The 25,164-nt window shown below is 39.6% G+C and overlaps 1 protein-coding gene across 4 annotated transcripts in view; it reads left to right on the top strand.

Annotated features, from left to right (window-relative positions):
* The window catches only part of cadpsa (Ca2+-dependent activator protein for secretion a), a 235,858-nt gene extending 223,523 nt beyond the window's left edge, over positions 1-12,335 (top strand). For all 4 annotated transcript variants that reach the window (XM_034239849.1, XM_034239848.1, XM_034239847.1 and 1 more), the window contains 2 exons: positions 8,905-9,009; positions 10,506-12,335. In XM_034239849.1, the coding sequence (XP_034095740.1) occupies positions 8,905-9,009; positions 10,506-10,679 (279 nt within the window). In that variant the 3' untranslated portion in view covers positions 10,680-12,335. The remainder of the gene's footprint in view (positions 1-8,904; positions 9,010-10,505) is intronic.
* The last annotated feature ends 12,829 nt before the right edge of the window (positions 12,336-25,164 follow it).

The following is a 25,164-nucleotide window of genomic DNA, read 5'->3' as shown; positions in this document are numbered from 1 at the left end:
AATAAGTCATTGTTAGTGCAGACAAGTTTGAGCTAAAACTGTGTCTATGGCTTTTCAAATAAACCGAGTTGGTTTGAAGAGCTCAATAGATCCATGTTAGTGAAGGTCAAACGATTTCTGCCAAAATATAAAACAACATGCCCCCCTGTTTAAGATGAAAGTGAACAGATTTATAATTCCAGATAAAGGATTTGAACTCTCTTAACGTCTCTGTTGACATTTTACACATAACTTACTTTCTGCATCTACAAACACCTCAAATGTCTTTGAGAAATGGCTCTTCAAAACTTGTCCACAGTTGTTCCAGTTTGGTCATTTTGAACCACTCTTTGACTTCAGATTGGAGTGATACTTTGGTTACTTATGTCAGATATATTCAAAAAGTGTATCTCTAGCACTGCAAAAACTCTTTATCTGATGTTATGGGCTAGTTGCACAAGATGGCGTCTATCAACTTCCGGCAGCTGGGTGTGCGGTTGTAAACTTCCGGTCTACAGTAGAGCGGTAGAGGGAAGAGCGATAGATAGCGTATAGATAGCGTATAGATAGCGTATAGATATTATATAGGCACTATTTTACACTCGATGTCTCCAAGACCTACCGAAGGTTAACATCAGTGATGTACATCGGCTGGTACAAGCGGCAGGCTCAGCCCCGAGGAGCAAAAGGGGTTCAAGATGTAGCTACATATCCAGCTACGTCGACAATTATGAAGGTAAGTGACAAACAAAGCTGTAGTTACTGGCTAACTTTGACAACTTGACAGTCTTGATACAGTGTAAAGCGTTTTAATGATGTACTATTACGTTTTTTTGGATAACATGAATGATATCCAATTCCCCACAGTTTCAAACAAATAACTACCTTCAGGGAGAGTGAGCATCAGGGCTAGCTGTTACAGGTCCATGAGAAAGCATGAAAAGCCTCACGATCTCAGAGTAGGGAGGAAAATAAAAAGTGTTAATCGGTTCAAAGCCTCAATCAGGTTCATGTTCTGGGGTTTTGATGTGGCTAGAGTAGGTAACCTGTGATTTAGGATTCAGATAAGCCCAGCTAGCTGACGTGCTGCAACAGATTACATAGTGACAATACATTAGCTCACATCAACTGGTAGCTAGCTATGTGTGTGTAGCATGAAGGGGATACAGATTTATTTTCGTTTTGTAACCCTCTCGTGTAAAATGATAAATACATTAGCTAAACCCAAACTTAGCTTTCATCAAAGATTCTTAATGAGAGGTTGAAAACCGTCTCTGCTTTCATGGAAACCCCAGAAACTGGTTGTGACGGCTGCTGTTCTTTACTGAATGGTTAGTATAATCCATGTAGGGTCCAATCATTTGTATTGGCCAGTGTTAGGTAAGTGCTGGTTTTGTACCCTACATCTATGTTAAGCTGTTCAACGTTCTACTGACACTATTTTATGTAGTTATAATATAAGATAATACATTGAGAGAGCTGAGACAGGCTATACAAGCGTATCTGTTTGAATGTCCTTAAATTACAGTATTCCAAACAGCAGAACTTCTGTGTATGTGATGTGACTGACAACCTGACATGGTTTAGCCTTTTCCCACACCTACTACTTGCCTGATCAGCCTGCTCTCAGCTTTCTCATTTGTCTGTGTTGTATTGAAGCAGTGTCCTAAATGTAAAATGACTGACATTTTGTTTTAAGAACTGTTCACCTGTGGAGATTGCAGTGGCAAAGTGTTCCTGTGTAGCTGGAACAGCACTCTGCAACCACAATGTTCAACCCAGTCTCATGGCATTTCGTGTTCACCAACACGATTTGTAATCTATTGATTCGTGTTCACCAACACGATTTCCCCCTTTTTGTCGTGTTGCACAGCATGATTTTAAAAGCAATGTATTTCTACTGGTAATGTGTTTCGTGCCTGCAGCACGTCTTTTTCTCTGGTCGGGTCGTGGAAGACCGGAAGCTGTGTGGTTCATAAAAACATGTTCTTACTCAATATCAAGCCACAATTATTGCCTTTATTTGAAATCGTATAATTTCGGACTTTTGTTTCCGTCTTTGAGGAAAATAAATGGGGCTCAGAGCCTCAGAATACTGAAATCTGTATTTTTTAAATCTTTTTTTCCTTCTAATTTGTTATTCTTTTCAAAATAACACACTGTTATTTACTCACCAATAACACACAATTATCCTTGCTTTTATTTATTGGTTTAATTCCATAATCTCTGACTTTTTTGGCGTCCGTCAGGAACTGAATTTCAAAATAAAAATAACCGGAAACAGATTTAGGCATCTGGGAGTTTAGGATGGCCGAAGACACTACACTACCCATAATCCCCAGCTATCGTTTAGGACTACAGTCCCCGCGATTAATCTTCAAACTCTGGGATTGGATGTTGGAGTGGCAGTGCGCCAAGGTTACGCCGAGCGTCAAACAGCTGTTTGAAATGGAACGAAACCACGGCAGACTATCCAAAACTGGAATCGAACGCACCCCCAGAACTACACATGCTGGCTATTGTGTTTCGCAAAATGTTCTATGGGACGTCTCTACTGAACGTTTTAGTTTTTCCCACAATTAGAAGTTGCCAGTATTAAACACATTGGTGTTATCAAATGTAAAACATATAATTAATAAATGGGTGAACATCGCCTGTGTCCATAATGGGCAGCATTAATATATACCCACATGACAGCTCATTGTTACTTTGTAATTCTACTCCACTACAATTCAGAGGTTAACCTGGTATTTTTACTCTACTACATTTATTTGAGTTACTTTGCAGATTCTGATTAATGATGTGAAATATAAACAACCCTTAAAGCAGACTTTAGTTACACCTGAGTAAAATTCAGGGAAGGTGATTGTCAAGTGCCAACAATCAGGAGAGATATTTGATAGTTGGTGCTTGAGAAGACTAAACATTTATCTTTAATTGACATGAATGGAAACGAGTAATAAAGTATATTAATTACTCGTTATTCTCGACTAATAGTTCATTAAAGACTGTATATTATGGCTAGTTTGCTCATCCCTTTCAAGATTTCAAGATTTTCAAAGGTTTATTGACATATCATATACACAACTATGGTGTAGTTATGCAATGAATGAAAATCTTGGGTCACAGGTTCCTCAACAGCGCATTACAAGACATCTATCAATATGTGTGTACCTCCACCATTAAACTGTCATATTCTGCACATTTCTTATTCTATCTACATAAGAGTATAATTCATATGTATAATATCAGTTAAAATAAGTGCAATTATAGAAAGTAAGAAAAGCAATTATGTTAAGTACTTTGTCAGGCTTAATATTTATCTGTAGATAGATACCCCCAAAGTGTTTTTCTTATTTAAAAGAAGACCTTAACCTAAAGTATTCTTTAATGTTTAAATAAAGGTTAATTAGTTTGTCTGTTTTGCACCTCCTCCTATTAATATCTTTGTACATCCAGCACTAAACTGTTTTATTGTAGAGATCACTTATAGTATCTTCTTTATTTTTTATATTCTATATTTATATCACAGACCTTCTACTTTCCCCCTATGAAAGTATGTACTCTTAATCTTTTTTGTATCAAATATAACACATAAAAACAATAATTCAATAACGTGCTTTAACCACTAGGAGGTGCACACAAGGTACACACAGCCATAATAACTTTGTATTATTAGAGTAGGACACTTATGTATGTACAACATCTGAAGATGTGTAGTTTTATTCATGCTTTCACATCATTTTACAGTATATTGCTATACTATTTCAGACTCAGTATTTACATTCTTACATTCAAAGAAAATCAGTAATATCTTTAAAAACTACAAGTCCTTTTATATCAGCTGTGCACCGTTATTGTGTAAATATAACCTATCTACAAATTAGATCAAATGTAAAAGTCAGCCGAATTAGTGTTGATACTGCAAGGAGACGTATTGTGTGAAGAGAAATGGAAGATGTTGTTTAATTGTTGATATATTTATGATCCACGTCAAGTATTCAGTTTCGGCGGCAGTTCTTCCTGTTTGTCCAGAAGTCTTCTCATCAGGGCTCTATAAATAAAGAACTACGGCAGATCTGTAATATGTAATGCAGCCAAACCGTGTATTACAATGCCGTTATGTGATGACTTTCAAAGAGAAAAGCAAGAACACTCGGAATTAAGTATTATTTTATTCTTTTTAAATGTTTTCCGGATTTCATATCATATAAATACCAAATCCCAGCATGCATTGCGGCTAAAACATCCAATAATCGAGCTTAAACCATAGCTGAGGATCCTGGGTAATCGCTCGAAATGCCTACGTCTGTTTCCGGTTATTTTTATTTTGAAATTCAGTTCCTGACGGACGCCAAAAAAGCCCGAGATTATGGAATTAAACCAATAAATAAAAGCAAGGATAATTGTGTGTTATTGGTGAGTAAATAACAGTGTGTTATTTAGAAAAGAATAACAAATTAGAAGGAAAAAAAGATTGAAAAATACAGATTTCAGTATTCTGAGGCTCTGAGCCCCATTTATTTTCCTCACAGACGGCAACAAAAGTCCGAAATTATACGATTTAAAATAAAAGCAATAATTGTGGCTTGATATTGAGTAAGAACATGTTTTTATGAACCACACAGCTTCCGGTCTTCCACGACCCGACCGGAGAAAAAAACGTGCTGCAGGCACGAAACACATTACCAGTAGAAATACATTGCTTTTAAAATCGTGCTGTGCAACACGACAAAAAGGGGAAAATCGTGTTGGTGAACACGAATCAATAGATTACAAATCGTGTTGTGAACACGAAATGCCATGAGACTGGGTTGCAATGTTGCACTGCTGTTCCAGACAGTACAGACACTACTCCACACTCAACCTGGCTGCTGTCCCCCCTGTCCTCAGCTGCACTGAAACACAGCAGCGATGGCACAAGCCAAGAACCATGGTAAGTACAGTATGTGTTCACAACCAATCCACGGTTTAATGAGTATTTCCTTTGTGCCAAGAGCTGATTTAGTATGTTGCATCAACGACCTTTTCAATTAATTTGACAATTATTTTGTGTAATTAATAGGGTGTGAAACCAGGCAGAGTGAGTGACATGGTGTTCATTTCCACTAAGCCAAAGCAGTTTACAGTTGCTGACGGTGTAAGGTCATATCTATTGTCCTAAGTAATTGTATGTAGCCTGCTACAACTTTGTGATTGTTGTCTGAGTGTAAAATTGTTCTTAAAGTCCTAATTATCATATAAACATGTTCAAAGGAGTACACGTTACAAGGCCGTGCGGGGGGAGCTGCCAGACCCAGATGTCCTCAAAGTCAGCGAGGCATACAAGGACTTCTCAGCAGACATCGCACCACGAAAAAAAAACGAATGGCTCACTACTCAACTCAACGACTAACACTCTTTCAGAGGATATGTTGGAAACACATTATATATATTTTTTGCATCTACTTTCTGGATATTGTACATCTGTTCATCTGTTATATAAACTAGCATTACTTAAATATGCAGAGACTAATTGAAATGTTTAAATATGTATTTTTCCCCCCGATATAACATCAACCTATGTTTTGTAAAAGTTTATTAAATTAATCTGTAAAATGTTATCATATTGTGGATTTATTAAATTATGTATTTTCCTTTGTTATTTATGTGTGCGTTTGTTTTGAGGATATAATTCATTAGTACCTAAACATAGTATGGTATAACTGCTTTTTGTAATGAAATACACAATTGCTTTGGGAGCAAGAAATCTTTTAATCGTTGTTGCCCAGGCTTGCCCAAATGAATGGAAACTTATCTCCCGATTATAACATTGTGTAACTTGCTGCTGTTAAATACCGTCAAACTATGTGCAATATGTGCTTTATGTGCAATATATAGGCTACTTTATATACATATGCCATCTTTAATAACTGTAATATATACCGGGCTACTAAATCCTAAGAACTGCTACAGGATTTGATTTGTAGATTTGATTTGTTTTTTATCTGTATTTTTGAAAATTATGTAACTTTTTATCTTTTTTTTTGCACATTGTTTATTATATTATAACTTAGTACTTTTAACGCATGTAAGATATTCAACACTAAGCAATGTAGTGCCGACTTTCTTACACGCTGGAAGGCCAATCGCTTTTCTTTACCCCGAAATCTGCTCATTCTTGCTCTCGGTGTGACATGACAAACTGTCAAGCTGTCAAAACTCTGTACTCAAACCGGAAGTACTCAGCCGCACACCCAGCCGCCGGAAGTTGATAGACGCCATCTTGTGCACAGAGCCTATTGAGACTGTCATTGTGTCTCTTGGTCTAGTATTTCCACACAAATTCTTAACATGCCGCATACAGTAGTTAAACCCTGATAAGATTTGTGTGGTCTGAGCAAAGGGCCCAGGAGTACAGGGTTAGGAAGTGGGGAAGGGGCCATTGGATCCTGGCCGAATTGCAGCCAATTTGATCTGAGGTTAATTTGTAGTAACTTGCGTAAATGGTTATGAAAGTTCCTACAAATAAATACAGTTGGGTAAGTATTTAAAAGTTAAGGCTTCAACAAATACACCTACAAGTTATGTTGGTGTCCATCAACTGCCATCTCCACAAGCAACCACAATGCATACATAACGTAGTCGATTGAGGTAAATTAATCTGTCGGAACAACACAGTCCCTGTCTTAGCCCCACGTTAGCTGAGCGTAGCAGTGTTATCTTACCTGACAGTATTTCTTTCACCATGTTAGGCTAGGCCACTGCATGCACAGGTTCAAAGGTAACATCACAGTACAAGTAAAGGTTCAAGTAAAAACCTGTTGGGACAGTTTGTTTTTAGTACTTTGTTTTCTCATAGTACTCATGTGTTTATTTATTTGACTAAAGCTCATATTTAATCATTAAGATATAAAGAGTAAACGTTCAAGGATAAAATCTATGTTGTACAATTCACCCCATGGCATGACATCTGTTTCAAACACACAGACATACAGTAAACACACTGCTACCCCCTTCCTCTACATGTCTCTTCCCATTCTTAGCCAGCCCCCCATCCATTCTGCTGTGACCCTGACTGTTGAAAGTCAGTCGACTTCTATTAGTATCAGCCCCGCTCATCATTATCCATCAATTAGACTGGCAACAGTCAGGGCCCACAGAGAAACATCTGCAGCCTTTAGGCTCTGTTTCTGCAGAGGTCACTGTGAGGGAAGGCTTCTCTAAATAAAGCAGTGGCAGATTTTCAAGGTTGAAGCTTGATATACCTATGTAAACGGTAGTCACAAGTGGTTCTTCAGTACTTTGTGAGTACTGACTTGTGTTAATTGCATTGAAAAGCAAATGTTGCCAATATAGAGGACCCAACAAAATACAGCAACACGCTGCAAAGACAGAAACCAAAACATGCGGGAACTAGCACAGCAATGGACACTTTCTCAGGTGAAACTAAAAAGTTTTGAACATGCGTTGTTAACATATTTTTTGGCTTATGATTTTTTTGAAGTTGGTTATCCATCTGTAATGTTGGGAAATAAGTTTAAATTTGTTCCCAAGTTTGTGGAGTGAAACATTTGTATAATACTTTAGAGCTTTGAAAAAAAGATAGTTCCTATACATTACTGCAAAACAGAATAATCTATGTAAACATCACAAGCGTGCTAAAAACGAAATACAAATTAAGAAAAGATTAAAAAACGGACAAACATGTCTGGCACATAATAGGTCCAGTCTGTTTGGGAACACTGTAAGGTCCAACCCAGAACTGCCACTGGCTATGTTTCCTTAGCAGTTCTGTATCTGAATGAGACGTTACTGGGATTCATTTGTTGTGTACACAAGCCCAGAATCCCTCACCTTTCTGTCCTCCAGATTGAAGAGTGAGACGGCAACACTAAAGGGCAGCACAGCCTGGAACATACTGCTCAACTGACATTTAAAATATTTGTTTCATGGAATTTGACAAGTACCCATGGCTGAACTTGCTGCACAGTGCACCAAGAGCATCATAAGCGGTGCCTCCCTTTTCGTTAGGATCCCCATTAACTGACGCCTCAATGGTTGATGGATCTTCCCGGGATCTACGTTCCAGATGTTAATTAATTCTAAGCCTACAGGGATATCTAATGGCATCCCACATGACAAGTAGTACGACTGTTTCCTAAACTTTGCCGGCAAGATTGTGGGGGCATTGCTGAATGGCAGCAGACCCCCTGCCAGGGAGAAGTGCCTGCTCTGTGCTGATTGTCATTTTCTAATGGCCTGATGAGGCTGTTCATGAACATCTTCAGATGGGACACGTCGGTCTGCTGAGGATGGGTTTGTCAACTTTGTCCCTCTGGACTCTGCCTAAATGATCCATAAAGGTCCTGACACACCTAGCCGATTTTCGGCGTCGATAGATGTCAGGCCGTCGATGAGCGTCTTGTCGCCCTACTCAGATTGGTGTCTACTGCACCGCCGTGCCGCCACTGTATTAAGAAGGCAAATCTGAGATTTCATTTAACTCCAGCTCTCGACAGGTTCGGGAAAGCCCCGTGAGCTTCTCGCTGTAGAGTGAAAATGGATTTGTTGTTTGTTTATATCACGCAGTCTTTTCTACTTCTCTCGGTTATCACGCAGTCTGTCTTCCGGTTGTTGCCTCTTTTGAATGACGAATACACACTACCGCCCCCTGCTGGTAAGGAGAGTTATTGCCACTCACGCATGCACAGTTCGTACGTGCTTCTTGGCCGTCGGCTGAAGTCTTTGCGGTGTGTGCGAAACATGGCCGAGACGCAGGAGACGTGAGGCGACGTTCCGTCGGGACGTGTTCTTTGGTGTCAGTTTGGTGTGTAAGGACCTTTCGAAAACGTGTTGAAATGTTGTTTTACGTGTGTGTGATATGTTAAGTTTCTTGTTTCTTGGAGTATTAGACAATTGTCCTCTATGCTTGTGTTTCTACAGCAATGGTACACCAGCACAATGAACCTGCTAGGAACATGGCTGACTGACCGTATGGACCTGCAGCTCCACCTTTATCAGCTGAAGATACTCATTCGGATTGTCAAGGTAAAGACTTTACTACTACATGTACCTTTCTACACCACATATCTTAAGGCAATAATAATTCAACCTATATCTCAACTTGTCATTGCTGCTTTACCCACATAATTATGTACAAACTTACAAAAATACACAACGCAGATTTTCTTCAGCTCTCAGGAGATTTAAGGCCTGTGCTGAACATGCTTTTAACACATCCGCGGACACTGTAGTCACGCAGATTTGCAATCGGCTCAAAGTCATATTAAAACATGCAGATTTGCAATCGGCTCAAAGTCATATTAAAAAACAGTCACATATGCAGTGCCGCCCCTCCCTACACGCAGATCACGCAGACTGCGTGGGGCCTCATCTGATGCGCAAATGCGGCGCAATACATCGAATGTGCAAATGCAATGACCCTGCTGTGAGGCTCCGGCAAACTAACAGCTCACGAGCGTGCTCCACTGTGTTTGCAACTTAACTTCCAAAAGCTCCACACTTAAACCCCCAGTAGAAGCTATATCATAATTTAGTTTCAGACATTATACATTCACAAAATGTGACTTTTAATCACCAGATTGACATTAACACTTACAGGGACCAGAGATAGTTTTAATCCAGCTAACTGGCAATACAGCCAAGCTAAAGCTGATAACGACCGTAATATTAGAACTTCATAAACACACCTCAACACTTGAACACGTTTCAGCGTGTTGTGAACTAAAAATAAAGATCTCTATATTTCTACACAATTGTAGGTATTGTTGGTGGGCATACAGTCTATAAACAAAATAGTTGTATCTTAATAGCGTTAGCTAGCAACATGGCTGAGGCTAGTGCTGTGTTTGCAACTCAACTTCCAAAACAGCTCCACATAACAAAGTGGGAACTATCCAATCGACCGTGAACTGTGCGTGGTTTAGGAAGCAGTCCTGTGGAAAAGTGGTACAAATGTATTTCAGCTAGTTGTTTCTCAACTCCTTTTCCTTTGGTAGTCCATAAGCATTTCCAAATAAAGGTCCCAACAAAGTTACGGAAGAAGATAAGGAGTCCATTAGAGGCGTTTCAAGCAGGGGGGGAGTTTATGTGAGAGAATCTCCCTGTCGTGAACTTTGGGACTTTTGCCTTTGCAGACCATTTACGTAAAATCCCATAGAACACAAAAGGAAAACCCCAAAAAGCATAATAGGGCCTCTTGACTTTGAGACAGAGAGCATTTTTATTTTAATTCTTTATTAGGAGGTATTAATTGTTTCTTTTTGATCAACAATCAATCAAATATATCTTGTAAATGTTGTCCGGATATAGCAATAATTTCTTTAAATCTCAACCATAGTTTTTTTAATTGTGTGCAGTTTCAGGGTCTTCCCAGTTCTGTCCTTCTTCAGGCTTGATCTGTTTATATTTCCTGATTCAAATCATTTAGTATACAAACAAATTGATACACCAGTTAAATAAAATATTACCATGCATTGCTTTTCTGATGCGGTGAATCTTTCTGATTGTTTTGTTTGTGATAGAAAAAGTACCGTGACTTTCGTCTTCAAGGGGTGCTGGACTCCACGCTGAACAGTAAGATGTATGACACAGTGAGGAACCGGCTGACCTTGGAAGAGGCCACGGCCTCAGTGAGGGAGGGGGGGATGCAAGGCGTTTCAATGAAGGACAGTGACGAAGAGGACAATGTTAACTAAATCAAAGGTCCTGAAAACTATAAGAAAAGAGGGTGAGCAGCATACTGCCTAGGAATCCAAACAGCCTTTCCATGAGCTCCATGATTATTTGCTGTTTCAGTTTTTCATTCATGTAATGGTTCCACAGTTCTGTCTGACTTTATACAAGAAAAACACCATTTGTGTCCATAAACACCTGTGACACGCACGGCTGTTTAGAAACTATCTCTGTAGGCTCATCAAGCTGTTATTCCTCAGAACTAAAACTGAAATGTGAGAAAATTACTGTAGTTTCCAGGATACCCCAAACAGAGCAAAAATGTGACAGGAGTGTGAGACATGGGCAAATGTGCCCTGCATGCAAAGCCGCCTTATAATTAGGATAATAAAGAGTGGCAGTATGCTGCATTTACATGCAGTTCATCTGGCAAAACATCAACACATGGTGTAGTTCCTTCATGTTGTGCCACTTATATTATCTACAGTCCTTGTATGGTAGCCTTCCTGTTGCTTGTTGTTGAAGGTACATAGAGCACTCTTACAGTATGAAACAGTCAAATGATCCAGGTTCATCTATGGTGGTTCAAAGTGAGATAATGAACCAGGTTTCTGTGTTTTTTAAACCTGCCAACAAATGGATGATGAACTCTTTATGGTCAAACATATTGTGATTGATCCATTTCAAATATATTTCAAAGTATTTGGCAGAAGGATGGACAACTGATTCTGAACAAATTGCCATCTCTAGGTCTGACATCATAAAGGCAAGAACATATTTTTGACAAAACATTTAAATAAATACCCTAAATCAACATCACCAGATGAATCTGCAAAGTTGGGACAAGTATGTAAGACATCAGTTTGAACCAAGCAGCTAAATGCCATTTTATCAACCGTTAAGCACATCAAGATTATTTGCATGAGAGATGAAAGTGTACACACAGAATAAATGGAATGCACATAGTTAAATGAAAGTGTTAAATATGTATGGGGAATTATCTGTGTGTTTTGGAGTTAAATTAAAAAGAGGATTTTGAATCAAAGAGGAGAGGTCTGTTCTTCCTTTCCAGAGTGAGAAGTGTGCATGTATCCTCAACAAAGAAAGTTATGCTTTGTTACTCATTTCATTTGGTGTCAAACTGCTCAAATATAAATCTCCCAACACAAGTTGCATTGTGTTGTTAAAGTAAACACGTCTTGTGGTCTCACTTCTTCAAACGTTGGTACTTTTTCTTCCCATCAACCTAACACCTGTCACCATCTTCATTCTGTTTAAATTAGTTAACAAGGCAATATATATTGTTTGGTTTTGTCACACCAATAGACCTGTTTTTCACATTTTCAATTTCAAAACAAATGCTTTATTTGTATCTAATGTTATTTAAGTAATAGAGTTGCCATCTGTCTTGTATGTGACCTGCACTTCATTCCAGAATGAATGACGGGGCTACTCCAAAATGTTGAAAGGGATTATGGGAAGTGAAGTGTGCCTGTCATTTCTCTTGTTTTCTATATTGTGCTCCTAAACTGTGCGTCCTCCTGTGCGCCGCATGTCTCCGGGTTCACTCCCTTCAGTGTTTTGCTTCATGTGTGAAGTTACCTGTGGGCTCATGCTTCTGCCTTCTAGAAGAGCCCCTCAGTCGATGAAAATTCAAATAAAGGTGAATGTGGAAAGAACATGTCGCCTCATTCATTACTGTTGCTATCATTTAAGTGGTTGAATGTGTATTCAGGACAGAAATCAGCAGAAACCTTCAGTGAAAACACTCAAACGTTGACTTTTAATCAAATGTATTATGTCAACTGATTTCACATAAATGTATTAGGTTAGTTGAAAGCAATAATATCAAGTTTAAATAAATAATATTAGGTTCAACTCAATATTATTGCTTTCAACTAACCTAATACAGTTATGTGAAATCTATTGATATAATAGATTTAATTTAAGTCAACTTTTCAGTGTTTTTGTGTGGACATAGATTGGTTAAAACGTCTAAATAAGTAATACATTTACTTTCAACTCCTGTTAGTTACTTTTACTATTTCTATTTGGCTGACCATTTAGAGTGGACATGATCAGCAGACTGCAAAAAATGCATATTTGTTAATCCTTGGCCTCCTTCCCTCCCCCACAGCAGCATTTTCTTAAGCCTGCGTCACACTGTCCTGAAATTGACACCAGATGGACACACGAATATGGAATTGTGAATTTCGCACGAAGATGGCCCCGAAGTTGGTCAACAGCCAAGCAACAGCCGAAGCAAGTACGATGCCTACAGAAGGCCACACGATGGCACCCAAACCACACAGGAAAATATGGTCGTAGACTTTACTGATGATTTAGAATGTATCCAGACTCAACGTAAGAGCTTGTGCCTCTTCGGGGGGTGCTAACATTTAAACATACACTTTATTCTTTACTTTCTCCGTCTTTATATGTAGATTAGAAGATATTACTTATCTCTGTCATGTTGTTTCCATAGCAACAACAACTTCCTGTCAACAGCGTAAACTCGCCTTCAAAATAAAAGCATCTAAATTAAACAGGAAGTTAACCTAAATTACATTCCTAAGACAATCGGGCAGCTTCTTGTTTCCTTCGTGTTGTCTTCGTGAGGCGAAAAATGCCCGATGGCACCAGACGAAGATGACACGATTTGACAGGGTCTTCAAGCCCCTGTCAAATGTTCAAATTCAGCTCTGATCGTAACAACATCGGGCCATTCGTGAGAGCATCTAAAGCCATCATATGACCGCCGGTGGAGTTTCTCAGGCTCCGGCAGCAACTTCGTGAGCGATGGCAAAATCTTTGGCTTGCCAAAAAATTCCCGAAGAACCATACGAAGGTTCATTTTCGTGTTGAATTCTTGTGTCAATTTTGCCCTTCGTAAGGCCAGCGTGAGGGCATCTTGTCAAATCGTGTCATCTTCGTGTGATCATCGGGCATTTTTCGCCTCACGAAGACAATACGAAGGAAACAAGAAGCTGCCCGATTGTCTTAGGAAGGCAACACGACTACGTGAAGCCCTCGCAATGCCATCGTGTAGCCATCGTATTAGAGTACGATGACATCGAGATTGCATTTATTTAACAACAAAATCGTGTAAACATATTATGTAAACAACCCAATTTGTGTTCTGTGAAACTGAAAAGGATATTACATTGTTTTTGTTACTTTCGTTGCAGTTGTATGTCTTAAATGTAATTTAGGTTCACTTCCTGTTTTATTTAGATGCTTTTATTTTGAAGGCGAGTTTACGCTGTTGACAGGAAGTTGTTGTTACTATGGAAACAACATGACAGAGATAAGTAATATCTTCTAATCTACATATAAAGACGGATAAAGTAAAGAATAAAGTGTATGTTTAAATGTTAGCACCCCCCGAAGAGGCACAAGCTCTTACGTTGAGTCTGGATACATTCTAAATCATCAGTAAAGTCTACGACCATATTTTCCTGTGTGGTTCGGGTGCCATCGTGTGACCTTCTGTAGGCATCGTACTTGCTTCGGTTGTTGCTTGGCTGTTGACCAACTTCGGGGCCATCTCCGTGCGAAATTCACAATTCCATATTCGTGTGTCCATCTGGTGTCAATTTCAGGACAGTGTGACGGGGGCTTTAAGAAAGAGAGTCTGAGATTAATGCTGCGGATTAAAGCATCAGTCATCTTAAGAGTTGATATTATCTTCCAAAAGGAGATTGGAAGAATTGCCGCAGATCAAATCAGCAATGACCGAAAAATCAAATCAAGAAGACTAAAGTCGCAGGATTATTAGAAGATATAATATTGTCCCAAATTAAAAGAAGACAGGATATTTTTTAATTATGTTACAGAAGGCGCAAAACAAATCCTTCTCAGAAGAATAAAGAAAAACACATATTTTATACAGCAGAGGAGCAAATTAGGTAAATCCAACTGCTAGTGAATGTCTTATTCCTCCCTAGATGATACTAATGCAAATAAAAGGTTTATGATTATATAGTTATTTTTGACGTACTGGAGAGAACTGTAGAGATTGCCGTTTTGCTTTGTGGTTTGATACATTCTAGATTATGTGAGAATTTGGGGAAATATTTGTTCTGTCTGGAGTAGAAGAAAAGGGATCGATGCGCAAATCTCCAGAGAATAACTCCCAAAATATAACAGGAGAATATGATTCCTATTGACGTGATATGGAAAACTATTTATTTTACTGTACATGTTTGAATTGCATCCCTTCAATAAATATATTTAATTTAAGTGAAATAATCACAAATTAAAATTGTATTTTTATACTTGCATCCACTAATATAGGTATGTACTTTTGAATATGGGGGGGATTAGCAGTATTTCACTAAACGATGAAGGTATTTTACTGTAAGAATGTTTAGCATGTTTAGATTTATATTTGTATAAAGTATAAGTATTAGATTAGCATTTATTTTCATTGGACATTTGAAGTCAAGACTCACCACACTAGACACAGGGAAATATTATAAGATTTTACTGATATTTTTATATTGATATCCTGTGAATAGTTGAAATACATTTCTAAACATTTCAAAGGTTCTAAACTATTTGTAGGCATTATTCAGTCAGTGCCCTGTTAAAGTATCATTCAACATTATGTTACTCAGACCCAGTAATTCATCCTCAGAAATAAAGGCAGAAAGGCCGTTATGAATGTGACCTCACATGCTCATAACTGAACAGAAGCAATTCATTCATATCCTGCACACATAAGAATAAGCACATACACACAAAGCCCCCCCACCTACTTTTACATTCAATCTGCAGTGCCGGTGAGCTTCCTCGGTGTATCATTCATTTAATTTCCACACGAATATCCAGACATGATTGGGCAGTTCTGTGTGCGAGACGACACCAGGGCGGATTAATGGGCCCGGAGATTTATGCTGGCACGATCTGAGCTGCTTTGGCTTTTAAGCTCCAATCAAGTGGGGGAATGGGAAACGATAACTGTATGAAAATAAAAAGAATCTCCAACTGACCGTCACAGTGAGAACTGGCCTAGTATTTACTGTCTGTGCTGCGGGAGTCCTGCAGTGATACGGGTGTGAGAAGAAGCCGTTCCGACACATTGAGTCCATCAAGCCGTCTCCGACATGATACGTGTGGAATATGACAACAGGAAAATGAAAAGATGAAGAGAGAAATCAGCCCATGTGAAGACATTAAAGCTGCCAGATAAATTGCTCTGTGATTTGTTGTGAAGAGGCATTTCATTTAAGATATTTTCAGAGTGTCCTTTAAGGTAAACTACCTCCACCATCAGAGCCGGCCCTCAGCCCAGCAGTTGTGGTGATTATTATTTCTGTGTGGCTGCTTTGCGTGCTAGAAATGTCAAAATTGCCTGCCATTTGAGAGGGCAGGTAGATGTCAGATCCTTTTAATAAAAGCAGCCCCCAAAGCCTCTTATGTTTCCCTCCCCATGCTCCAAAACCTTCTTATCGCGGCCTTAAGAGGGGACAACAAGCCCACTGATTAATTTGAGATCTTTTCCATAAAAAGAGTAGCTTACAGTTTAACGTAATCTCAGTCAATGTTCGGGCAAGACACAAGGACAGATTGTGATACCTCAGGGCTGAATATTACACAGTCTGCTGCAGCGTGTAAACCGTATTGGTATGAGGTCACTGTTATTATCAGAGGGACGTCTGGAGCTAATCCTCCCCTTCACATCATGCACAACTCTTTCTTTTTACCACATGTTTTCCCACAGCTTCAACCCTAACCACTTTGATAATATCCATACATGACAAATAAAGATAATTCAGGTGTTTATTTGAGTGTTGTAATTAAGGTGTCAACTTTTTGTAAGGCTGATGATTTTATTGGACATTTGAGTTGTTTGTGAATTACTTGAATAATGAATTGAAATACAGTATATTGTTGTCCTACATTGATTGCATTTCGTTTTTGTGAAAAAAGTGCAATTACAGTGAGTATCTATCATAGCTGTAATGCCATGTATTTTTAAGTTTCTTATCAATACATTATTGATCATTATTATTATTATTATGTATGACAGTTAATAAAATGTCTTTGGGTTTTTGGAATTTTTCACAAGGCTGATCAAGTAAGTAATTTAACTAAGTAGAGTAATGTAGTGTATTTAGCAATGTCTTTCTTTGGTTACCTTGACTAAGTAATTTTAGCTGCAGAAACTTAACCATTGTGTTACCATATCATGAGTATAAGTCAAAGTCAAAATTGTAGTCATTTAATAATCTTCAGTGAGAGTCTTGATATATATATTTTTTATAAGACATACATTTCTGTCACAAATATCATATATTTTTTTAATACTCAGTGTTTAAGTGGTTGTTTTGACTTTAAGCTTTCATCCAACACCTTTGTCACTTTCATTTGGCAATAAGTGTTCTTTTGAGGAAGTTCCAACCAGATGATTCATTATAGTGAAGCTAACTCTCCCCTCAGATGACGTGATGTTCAGCTCATTACACTGTGCAACACAGCTCTCACTCACCTGGTTAATACAGGTACCACTAACACACTCTGGCTTTGTGTGGAGTCACTCAACATGTTCTTGCTAATGGAATTGTGTAAGCTGCTCTTTAGACTATAAAGCAGTGTGACTCACTCTACATTTGTGAAACTAATGCTGTTTGAGGAACACAATAATGCATGTTGTTGTGCCGGTAAATACACTGACTGAAGGAGAGTTTGAGGTGATAGGAATGATTCCTGAAAGAAACAAACAAGATATGAGGACTTTCTGATTGTCTTCTTTCAATTATATAAATAAAATAATTGTAACTTTAATGTAAAACCCTTCCATGGTGATGTGTCCTCTCTCACTCACACTCATCGCACAGCTCCATCATTCTCACTGTTCTGTAGAGGGATTGTTGAACTTAGGGCAGGTGTTGGCCACTTTTAGACTTTGAGTTGGAAGAAGATTTCCCCAATTCAAAAACATTTGTAATGCTCATCTGTCCAATCATAAACTACAGCGGCAAAAAGGTGCAAACGCATTACAACAGCCCAAAACTCTTCCATCCATCCATCTTCTCCCGCTTATCCGTGGTCGGGTCACGGGGGTAGCAGTTCCAGCAGAGAGCCCCAAACTTTATTTTCCCTGGCCACATCAACCAGTTCTGACTGGGGGATCCCAAGGTGCTCCCAGGCCAGCGAAGAGATATAATCCCTCCACCTGGTCCTAGGTCTACCCCTTGGTCTCTTCCCAGCTGGACGTGCCGGGAACACCTCCCTAGGGAGGCGCCCAGGTGGCATCCTAACTAGGTGCCCGAACCACCTCAACTGGCTCCTTTCGACGCGAAGGAGGAGCGGTTCAACTCCGAGTCCCTCCCGGATGACTGAACTTCTCACCTTATCCCTAAGGGAGACACCAGCCACCCTGCGGAGAAAACCCATCTCGGCCGCTTGTATCCGCGATCTCGTTCTTTCGGTCATGACCCATCCTTCATGACCATAGGTGAGGGTAGGAACGAAAATGGCCCGGTAGACAGAGAGCTTTGCCTTCTGGCTCAGCTCCCTTTTCGTCACAACAGTGTGGTAAAGCGACTGCAGTACCGCTCCCGCTGCTCCGATTCTCCGGCCCATCTCACGCTCCATTGTTCCCTCACTCGAGAACAAGACCCCGAGATACTTGAACTCCTTCACTTGGGGTAAGGACTCATTCCCTACTTGGAGTGGACAGTCCATCGGTTTCCTGCTGAGAACCATGGCCTCAGATTTGGAGGTGCTGATCCTCATCCCAGCCGCTTCACACTCAGTTGGGAACCGATCCAGTGAGTGCTGAAGGTCGCAGACCGATGAAGCCATTAGAACCACATCATCTGCAAAAAGCAGTGGTGCAATCCTTAGTCCACCGAACTGCAGACCCCCTCCCCCACGACTACGCCTCGAAATCCGATCCATGTATATTACAAACAGGATTGGTGACAAAGCGCAGCCCTGGCGGACGCCAACCCTCACCGGAAATGGGTCCGACTTACTGCCGAGGACCCGGACACAGCTCTCGCTTTGGGAGTACAGAGATTGGATGGCCCTGAGTAGAGACCCCCTCACCCCATACTCCCGCAGCACCTCCCACAGTAACTCCCTGGGAACTCGGTCATACGCCTTCTCCAAGTCTACAAAACACATGTAGACCGGATAAGCGTACTCCCAAGCCCCCTCCAGGATCCTTGCGAGAGTAAAAAGACGATCCGTCGTTCCACGACCAGGACGGAATCCGCATTGTTCCTCCTCAATCTGAGGTTCGACAATCGGCCTGACCCTCCTTTCGAGTACCTTAGAGTAAACTTTCCCGGGGAGGCTGAGTAGTGTGATGCCTCTGTAATTGGCACACACCCTCTGATCCCCCTTTTTGAAAAGGGGAACCACCACCCCGGTCTGCCACTCCTTCGGTACTGCCACAACTCTTCCATCAGGAGAAATGCACTGCAGTTTAAAAAACAACACATGTGCACCTTTTTGCCGACACTGATTAACACTATCAAGAGGAATCAATGTAACCCACTCAACAATGCATATCTTCAATGCCTCACAAATATTACAACAGCAAAGGTCAAATATGACATGTAGAGAGTTAATGCTTCCGCTCATCCAAGTAGTTAGGAAAACACTAACTACTTGGTCAGGATTGTATTGGCTGTATAACATTTCATTTCATGGGATGACAAATGAATAGGCAGCGTGGTTCGTTAGAAGCAGTATACACTGATACAAAACAACATGTCTGCCGGCTTCAGTTCAGAAAAGTAGGCAACACTTTAATAATAATAATAATAATTCCTTACATTTATTATAGCGCTTTTCCAGATGCTCAAAGCGCTTTACAAATACACATTACACACATATCATACATGCAATGGTCACTGTGGACAATACCCACAGGAGCAAGTTCAGGCTAAGTGTCTTGCCCAAGGACACAACGGCTTTACAGACGCAGCAGCGGCGGGTTTCACCCCTTGATCTGATGATCAGATGCACAGACCACTGCGCCACCCGTCCTTTGACAAATACAAGTGTTACAAATATGTTGCCATGACCATTACTTGTCCTGCATCAGTCAGTATTACCATATTATATAACCTCACTTGAAGAAAAATGCAACTAAAGGTAATAATAGTAATGTCACATCCGATGTCATATTCAGTACGTTTAAGAATGCCTTAATAGAGAGTATTGCCAGCTTCAGGGTTCCAAAAAGGCCCCGGCTGCTACTGTCAGTGGACCGTAAAGTTTTTGAAAGATTGAATAGCCTTGGACAAGCGTGCATCATCTGCATATTCTCTGACAAACACAATACCTGACTCCTGTTGGGCCTTCATGCACTGATGCTCCGAGACTGCCTCTGTCCCTCAGGACTGCCCCAGGACTCAAAGCTTGTCTCACCTGACTCACTTAAAATGGAATAAAGCAGAAGAAATCATGGAGGGCTGCTTCAATCCTCCGGTGATGCAGAAATTAATAAAATGGGTCACAATCATACATATTCAAAAAGCATGGCCTTTGGCACAACATTCCTAAATGGCCTAACAGTCCAAACCATGAAGTCTGACTAGCTACCGTCAACATGTCGGTTTGGAGAGTGAGATTGTGATGAGCAATCAGAGGAAACCAGGGATGGTGAGAGGTCCAGAGGGCCAGGTGAAGACATGACAGGCTGAAAAAAAGCTCCACAGCGCTTCAGGGCGGAAACCTGGCTGACAAAAAGACTCACGCAGGAATCCAGTGAAACAGTCAGTTCTGCTGTTCCCAGCACAAACATGTCACATCCTCTCCGCTGGCACCCTCACAAACTTTCCCTTTTCTTCCGCTGACATTGAGTGTTGGACATGAGGTCAGCACTTACAGTTTGTACAGATAGAAAACCACCTTACTTTGTCAATATCGGGTTTAATAACTCAACGTCTGATTTGATACGAGTCCGATGAAGCGATTCTACGACTGCTCAAAGTGAGCCTAGTCACACAGGTGGAGAAAGATAACCATGAATATTTAGGGAACCCTGTTATCAACCAATGAACTATGACTCAGCAGCTGAACTGACTGATTCTCACCTCAACTGTATTCATACATTTAGACAGGCAGATCATTATATAGATCTTTTGAAAAATGCTGATTTTAATGAGTACTTTAGTAGAACATCTAGTCCTGTTTTCTTTTCGCCAGTTGGAGCGTCACCCTGTCAGTGATCCTCCACAGGTGGCACTCTGCAGACGGATGATGTTGGCACGCAATTGTGTTTGCAATGCAATGTTACCTTGGAATTATTTAAAATAAAAGTGCTGCAGGAGACTAAGGACATCATTCACTATTGTTAGAAACTAAACTAAAGAAGATGTTAACCTTCACACTAACACAGTAAGATAGTTTCATTGTGTTACCATGGACACATATTATTTATAGATAGATACAAAAATTCCAATTATTTTTCTAGCTGAGCTTTTAGCTGTGTCAATAATAGACACACATTGTGTAGTCAAAGATAGAAGTTGTTCATCTCTATGTCCTCACAACTCCTACAGTCCTGTCTATCTCAGCTCAGCCACCAGCCATCACCGAGCAGTTTGTTATGTAACATTCAGATTCCTCCTCAGTGGAAGTAATCAATAACAAATCAAAATATTAATATTCAAATATGATAATGAAATGCAAAACATACAGTGTCTATTATATTGTAAATAATGTCTGGACTATATGTTAATATATTGAAATGCTGTTTGCACTGCTGTGTGTTCATTCTTACTCGTCGCTGTCTTCATATGCGATCATGCTTTTCAGTCAGAGTGAGTCGGAAATGAAACTGAGAAGGACACGAGGGTGTTTTGGATACGGAGCTCATACAGTAACATCTACCCTCACAATTGTTTTTACAATCTCCCTCAGAAAGTGTTTAAGTGAAGTTGAATATGTGGTGAGATGAAATGAGCACTTTCCCTGCTCACACGTTCCCGTCTCATTTCCTCAGGTTTAACGTCAGTGAAAGTTGTCACCACGGCTGGAAAGTGTGAGGACAACTGTCTGTGATTTCCTGTGCTGAGATGTGTGAGGCTACAGTTGGGCACATTATCAGCATGTTATGTCATCAGCAGCAGGTTGACATGGAAGCCTGTACTTATTGAGAAATATATGATTGATGTTCTCTATGTGACACAGGGGACAGAGGTGTGCATCCAAACATGCTGGCAGGCTGCGGAGAGCTAAGCCAGTTTGAAGATAAATCAATGATATATTTAAATATGATATCTGCATATTTTATAGGAAAGAGAACCACTTAACAAATGTACATTTATTTAGTTTAAATATTATTACATCACAGCTAACAACTTTAAAGTCCAGGATGACATAAGCTCTTTCATGTTGGTCCTTGATGCCTAGAATACAGTGAAAACACACTAAGCCCAAAAGTACTTTAATATCAATGTTATTCTGACGATGAAGACATTTCTAAAATGACAGGCGCTGTTGACTAAAGCTAAGTTATTTAGAAGATGCAATGTGTGAATAATTCTACATCAAACCGTTGAGTTGTCAGTGCTGTCTACTTGTTAACCCATACACATAAGATCCTCCTCTTACGTTGATAGATAGAGAGAGCTCAGAGTGTGCATGTCTGAGGAGAGCAGGAGGGAGAGAATACAGGGATACGCAAGGATGATACATTGTTTCAATGTCACAACTGGTCTGGTCTGCATTCACTAATGTGTGCACTGCAGACATGGTAAACAAAATGCATGTAATAAGATGGACCTTTACTGATCCCAGAAATGCAGGTGTCATAGCAGCAACACAATAAGATCTTGCAGAAAACTGTAACAGAAAAGGAGGTTCTGATCCCTCACCGCTTTCACAACCTGTTAACATCACATGACATAAATATCATACTTAGGTCACATGATGACACATTTCCATGACGACTGAGGAATTAGCAGTAAGAAGGTGTTGGAACAAGAGATGTGGTTGAAGGATTCGGAAAGTCATTTGGACATTATGATGAGAATTCATTTTGTGAAGCTGGTTTAGTTTAGTGTTTTAATAAAGAATACCATCATCATGTAGGGAATAGAGTGGGGTTACACGTTGAATTACTTCAAATGAATTTATTGTTAAGGTTAACTGAAATATTTGTTATAATAGACAATTGTATCTTCTTTGTTGCAACCCTTCAAAGGGTTGCATTTCTTTGGTTTCATTACATGGTTAAAACCATACATGTTTATACTGTAGGTACCCCTTTCATGTGTTGCTGATTAGGCTTTTCCTGCAAGCCTGAAACGGACTAAAGTGTTTAAGAATTGAAAGAGAGCTAAACAAAAAAGAGAGGACTGTAAGAAAGTGTAAGAAAGTCCCCTCTGTGGATCGATCAATGAAAACTCCTGTTCCAACAGTAAGGTAACACATGTATTGTGTTATTGTTCATAAAAACATAAAAGCTTGAAAAAAAGGAATTCCTAACGTTGTGAGGAATCAGGTTAGCCACGTTCAGCCAGTGTGTGTGACCCTGAATGCCTGCAGGCAAGAAGCAAGAGTCCCTTCAATCAATGCCTGAGCTAATTGCAGTTAGAGCTGAATGGAGGGGCCAGGCTGACAGCATTAGGATCAATGTTTATTGTGTGGATGAGCCGGCAATTGGGTCTGAATAAACTCAAATTAGAGTATGTTTGCCCTATTTCCATATGAGTGGCTCCAAGACAACAGGCTAATCCTTCCATGCTGAGCCGCAGGTGTAACACAAAACAGAGTAGGGACGTTTTTTAAGGTTATTAACAGGAAAACTAGTGTTATAAGACGACAACATGCTGGGCTAAGTCTAGCACTAAGTCTATAGGGCTGGAGGTAAATCATTACCTTCCTCCTGCAGCAACATGGATTACCAGTTATTACAAGTAGAAGCAAAATGGTGCAGTTGTTCAGCGCTGGGTTTAAGTGCTGTGTGATATCCCTAAACCTGACTTTTAGAACAAAAGACATGTTGCTTTTTTCCACTATCTCTCTATAGTTTTTACAAAAACAACACTTGTACAATGTTTATGTGCTCTGGAAAAAATTTACACATATTTGGAATAAATGAAATAGGAAAATAACTTCCAGAATCGTGGCTTAATTCAACAAACACTGGCTTTATCTCTAAAACTCAACTGAACAGGCATTTTTATAAGAGTTTTGCCAACTTCAAGCTACGTATGTCAGGCTGCATGTTGGTAAATCAAATAAAGCATGGGACATATACAAAACTATGGTTTCAAGGAATGTCAAAAGTGTTATATAACTTGTGCTCTCAATTGTGATTCTTGTTGTAGTGCACTGCCATGTCGTGCAGCGTGAACACTTGTGCAGTGAGCCGTTTCCCAAATCATTAAAGACTTCTCAAATGACACAATCAAATCATCGGTGGCTTCTTTTCAGGACCAGTTTAATAGTTCAAAAAGCCATATGCTTTTAAATGTGTCGTGCTGTGTTACCGAAGCAGCTGATGGTGTCATTTCGACAGAAGTAAGCTTGAGACAGCATCAGAAATAACTTTCAAATAAGCAGGTGGAGATCTCATTTAGGTTTAACGGTATTTATATTTACAATTTAAACGGAAAATGGGGGTTTAACACTTTAGAAAAAACACGTGTTGTTGAGCCTTCCTTTTTGATAATGATGCGTTCATCAATAGAGATCTGGAATAAAGGTCGTCCGTGAATCCTGTGTGTGGGTTTATCCTGATCAGGCCTCCTGTCAGGGCTCACACATTAACACAGAATATTTATTTTTAAATTTAAATGTTAAGAACAGATGGATTTTGATGCTTTGCAACACTTTCCCAGAAGGTCCATTGGAGAGATGGGTCTTCCTGGTGAATGCAGGGCTCTCTAAAAAGAGGGTAAAGCCTGAGAGACCTTTCACAACCTGGCAACCCAACAGTAGTTCTTCCTGATTGCTGATGACTGATCTTTGAAACACAGGTACATGCTTTAATATCCACTAATATGCCATCAGTTGTCCTTTACTGTGAATCATTGATGCCCTTCCTTATCACAGACTGTCAATATGTTCTGTTCAGCTGGTTGTGAAACCCTCACATATGCCTGATCTGCATTTAGATCTGTCTGCTGATGAAAACATCACATGTAAATGATCGAGATACCACGAGATGTCTGAAATACTGGAGGGCAAAACAACTTAATTTGGTATGATTACACACTCTGAATAAAAAACCTTTACCAGTTCAACTACAGAGGTGGAAGAAGATATTGTACTTGAGTCAAAGTAGAAGTACCAGAGTATAGGAATACTATGTTACAATAAAAGTCCTGCATTCAAAATCTTACTCAAGTAAAAGTAGAAAAGTATTCTCATAAAAATATACTTAAAGTACCAAAAGTAAAAGTAGTCATAATGCAGATTTTCTAATAATATATATTATATATTTTGATTATAATGATTGATATATGAATGTGTTTATCACAGCTGAATAAGGTGCAGTTCGTTGTTACCAGGAGGTGGATTATATCTCAGATT

Source organism: Gymnodraco acuticeps, unplaced genomic scaffold, assembly GCF_902827175.1.
Source record: "Gymnodraco acuticeps unplaced genomic scaffold, fGymAcu1.1, whole genome shotgun sequence".
In the NCBI taxonomy this organism is placed as follows: Eukaryota; Metazoa; Chordata; class Actinopteri; order Perciformes; family Bathydraconidae; genus Gymnodraco; species Gymnodraco acuticeps.
This window is presented reverse-complemented; position numbering and strand designations above follow the sequence as displayed.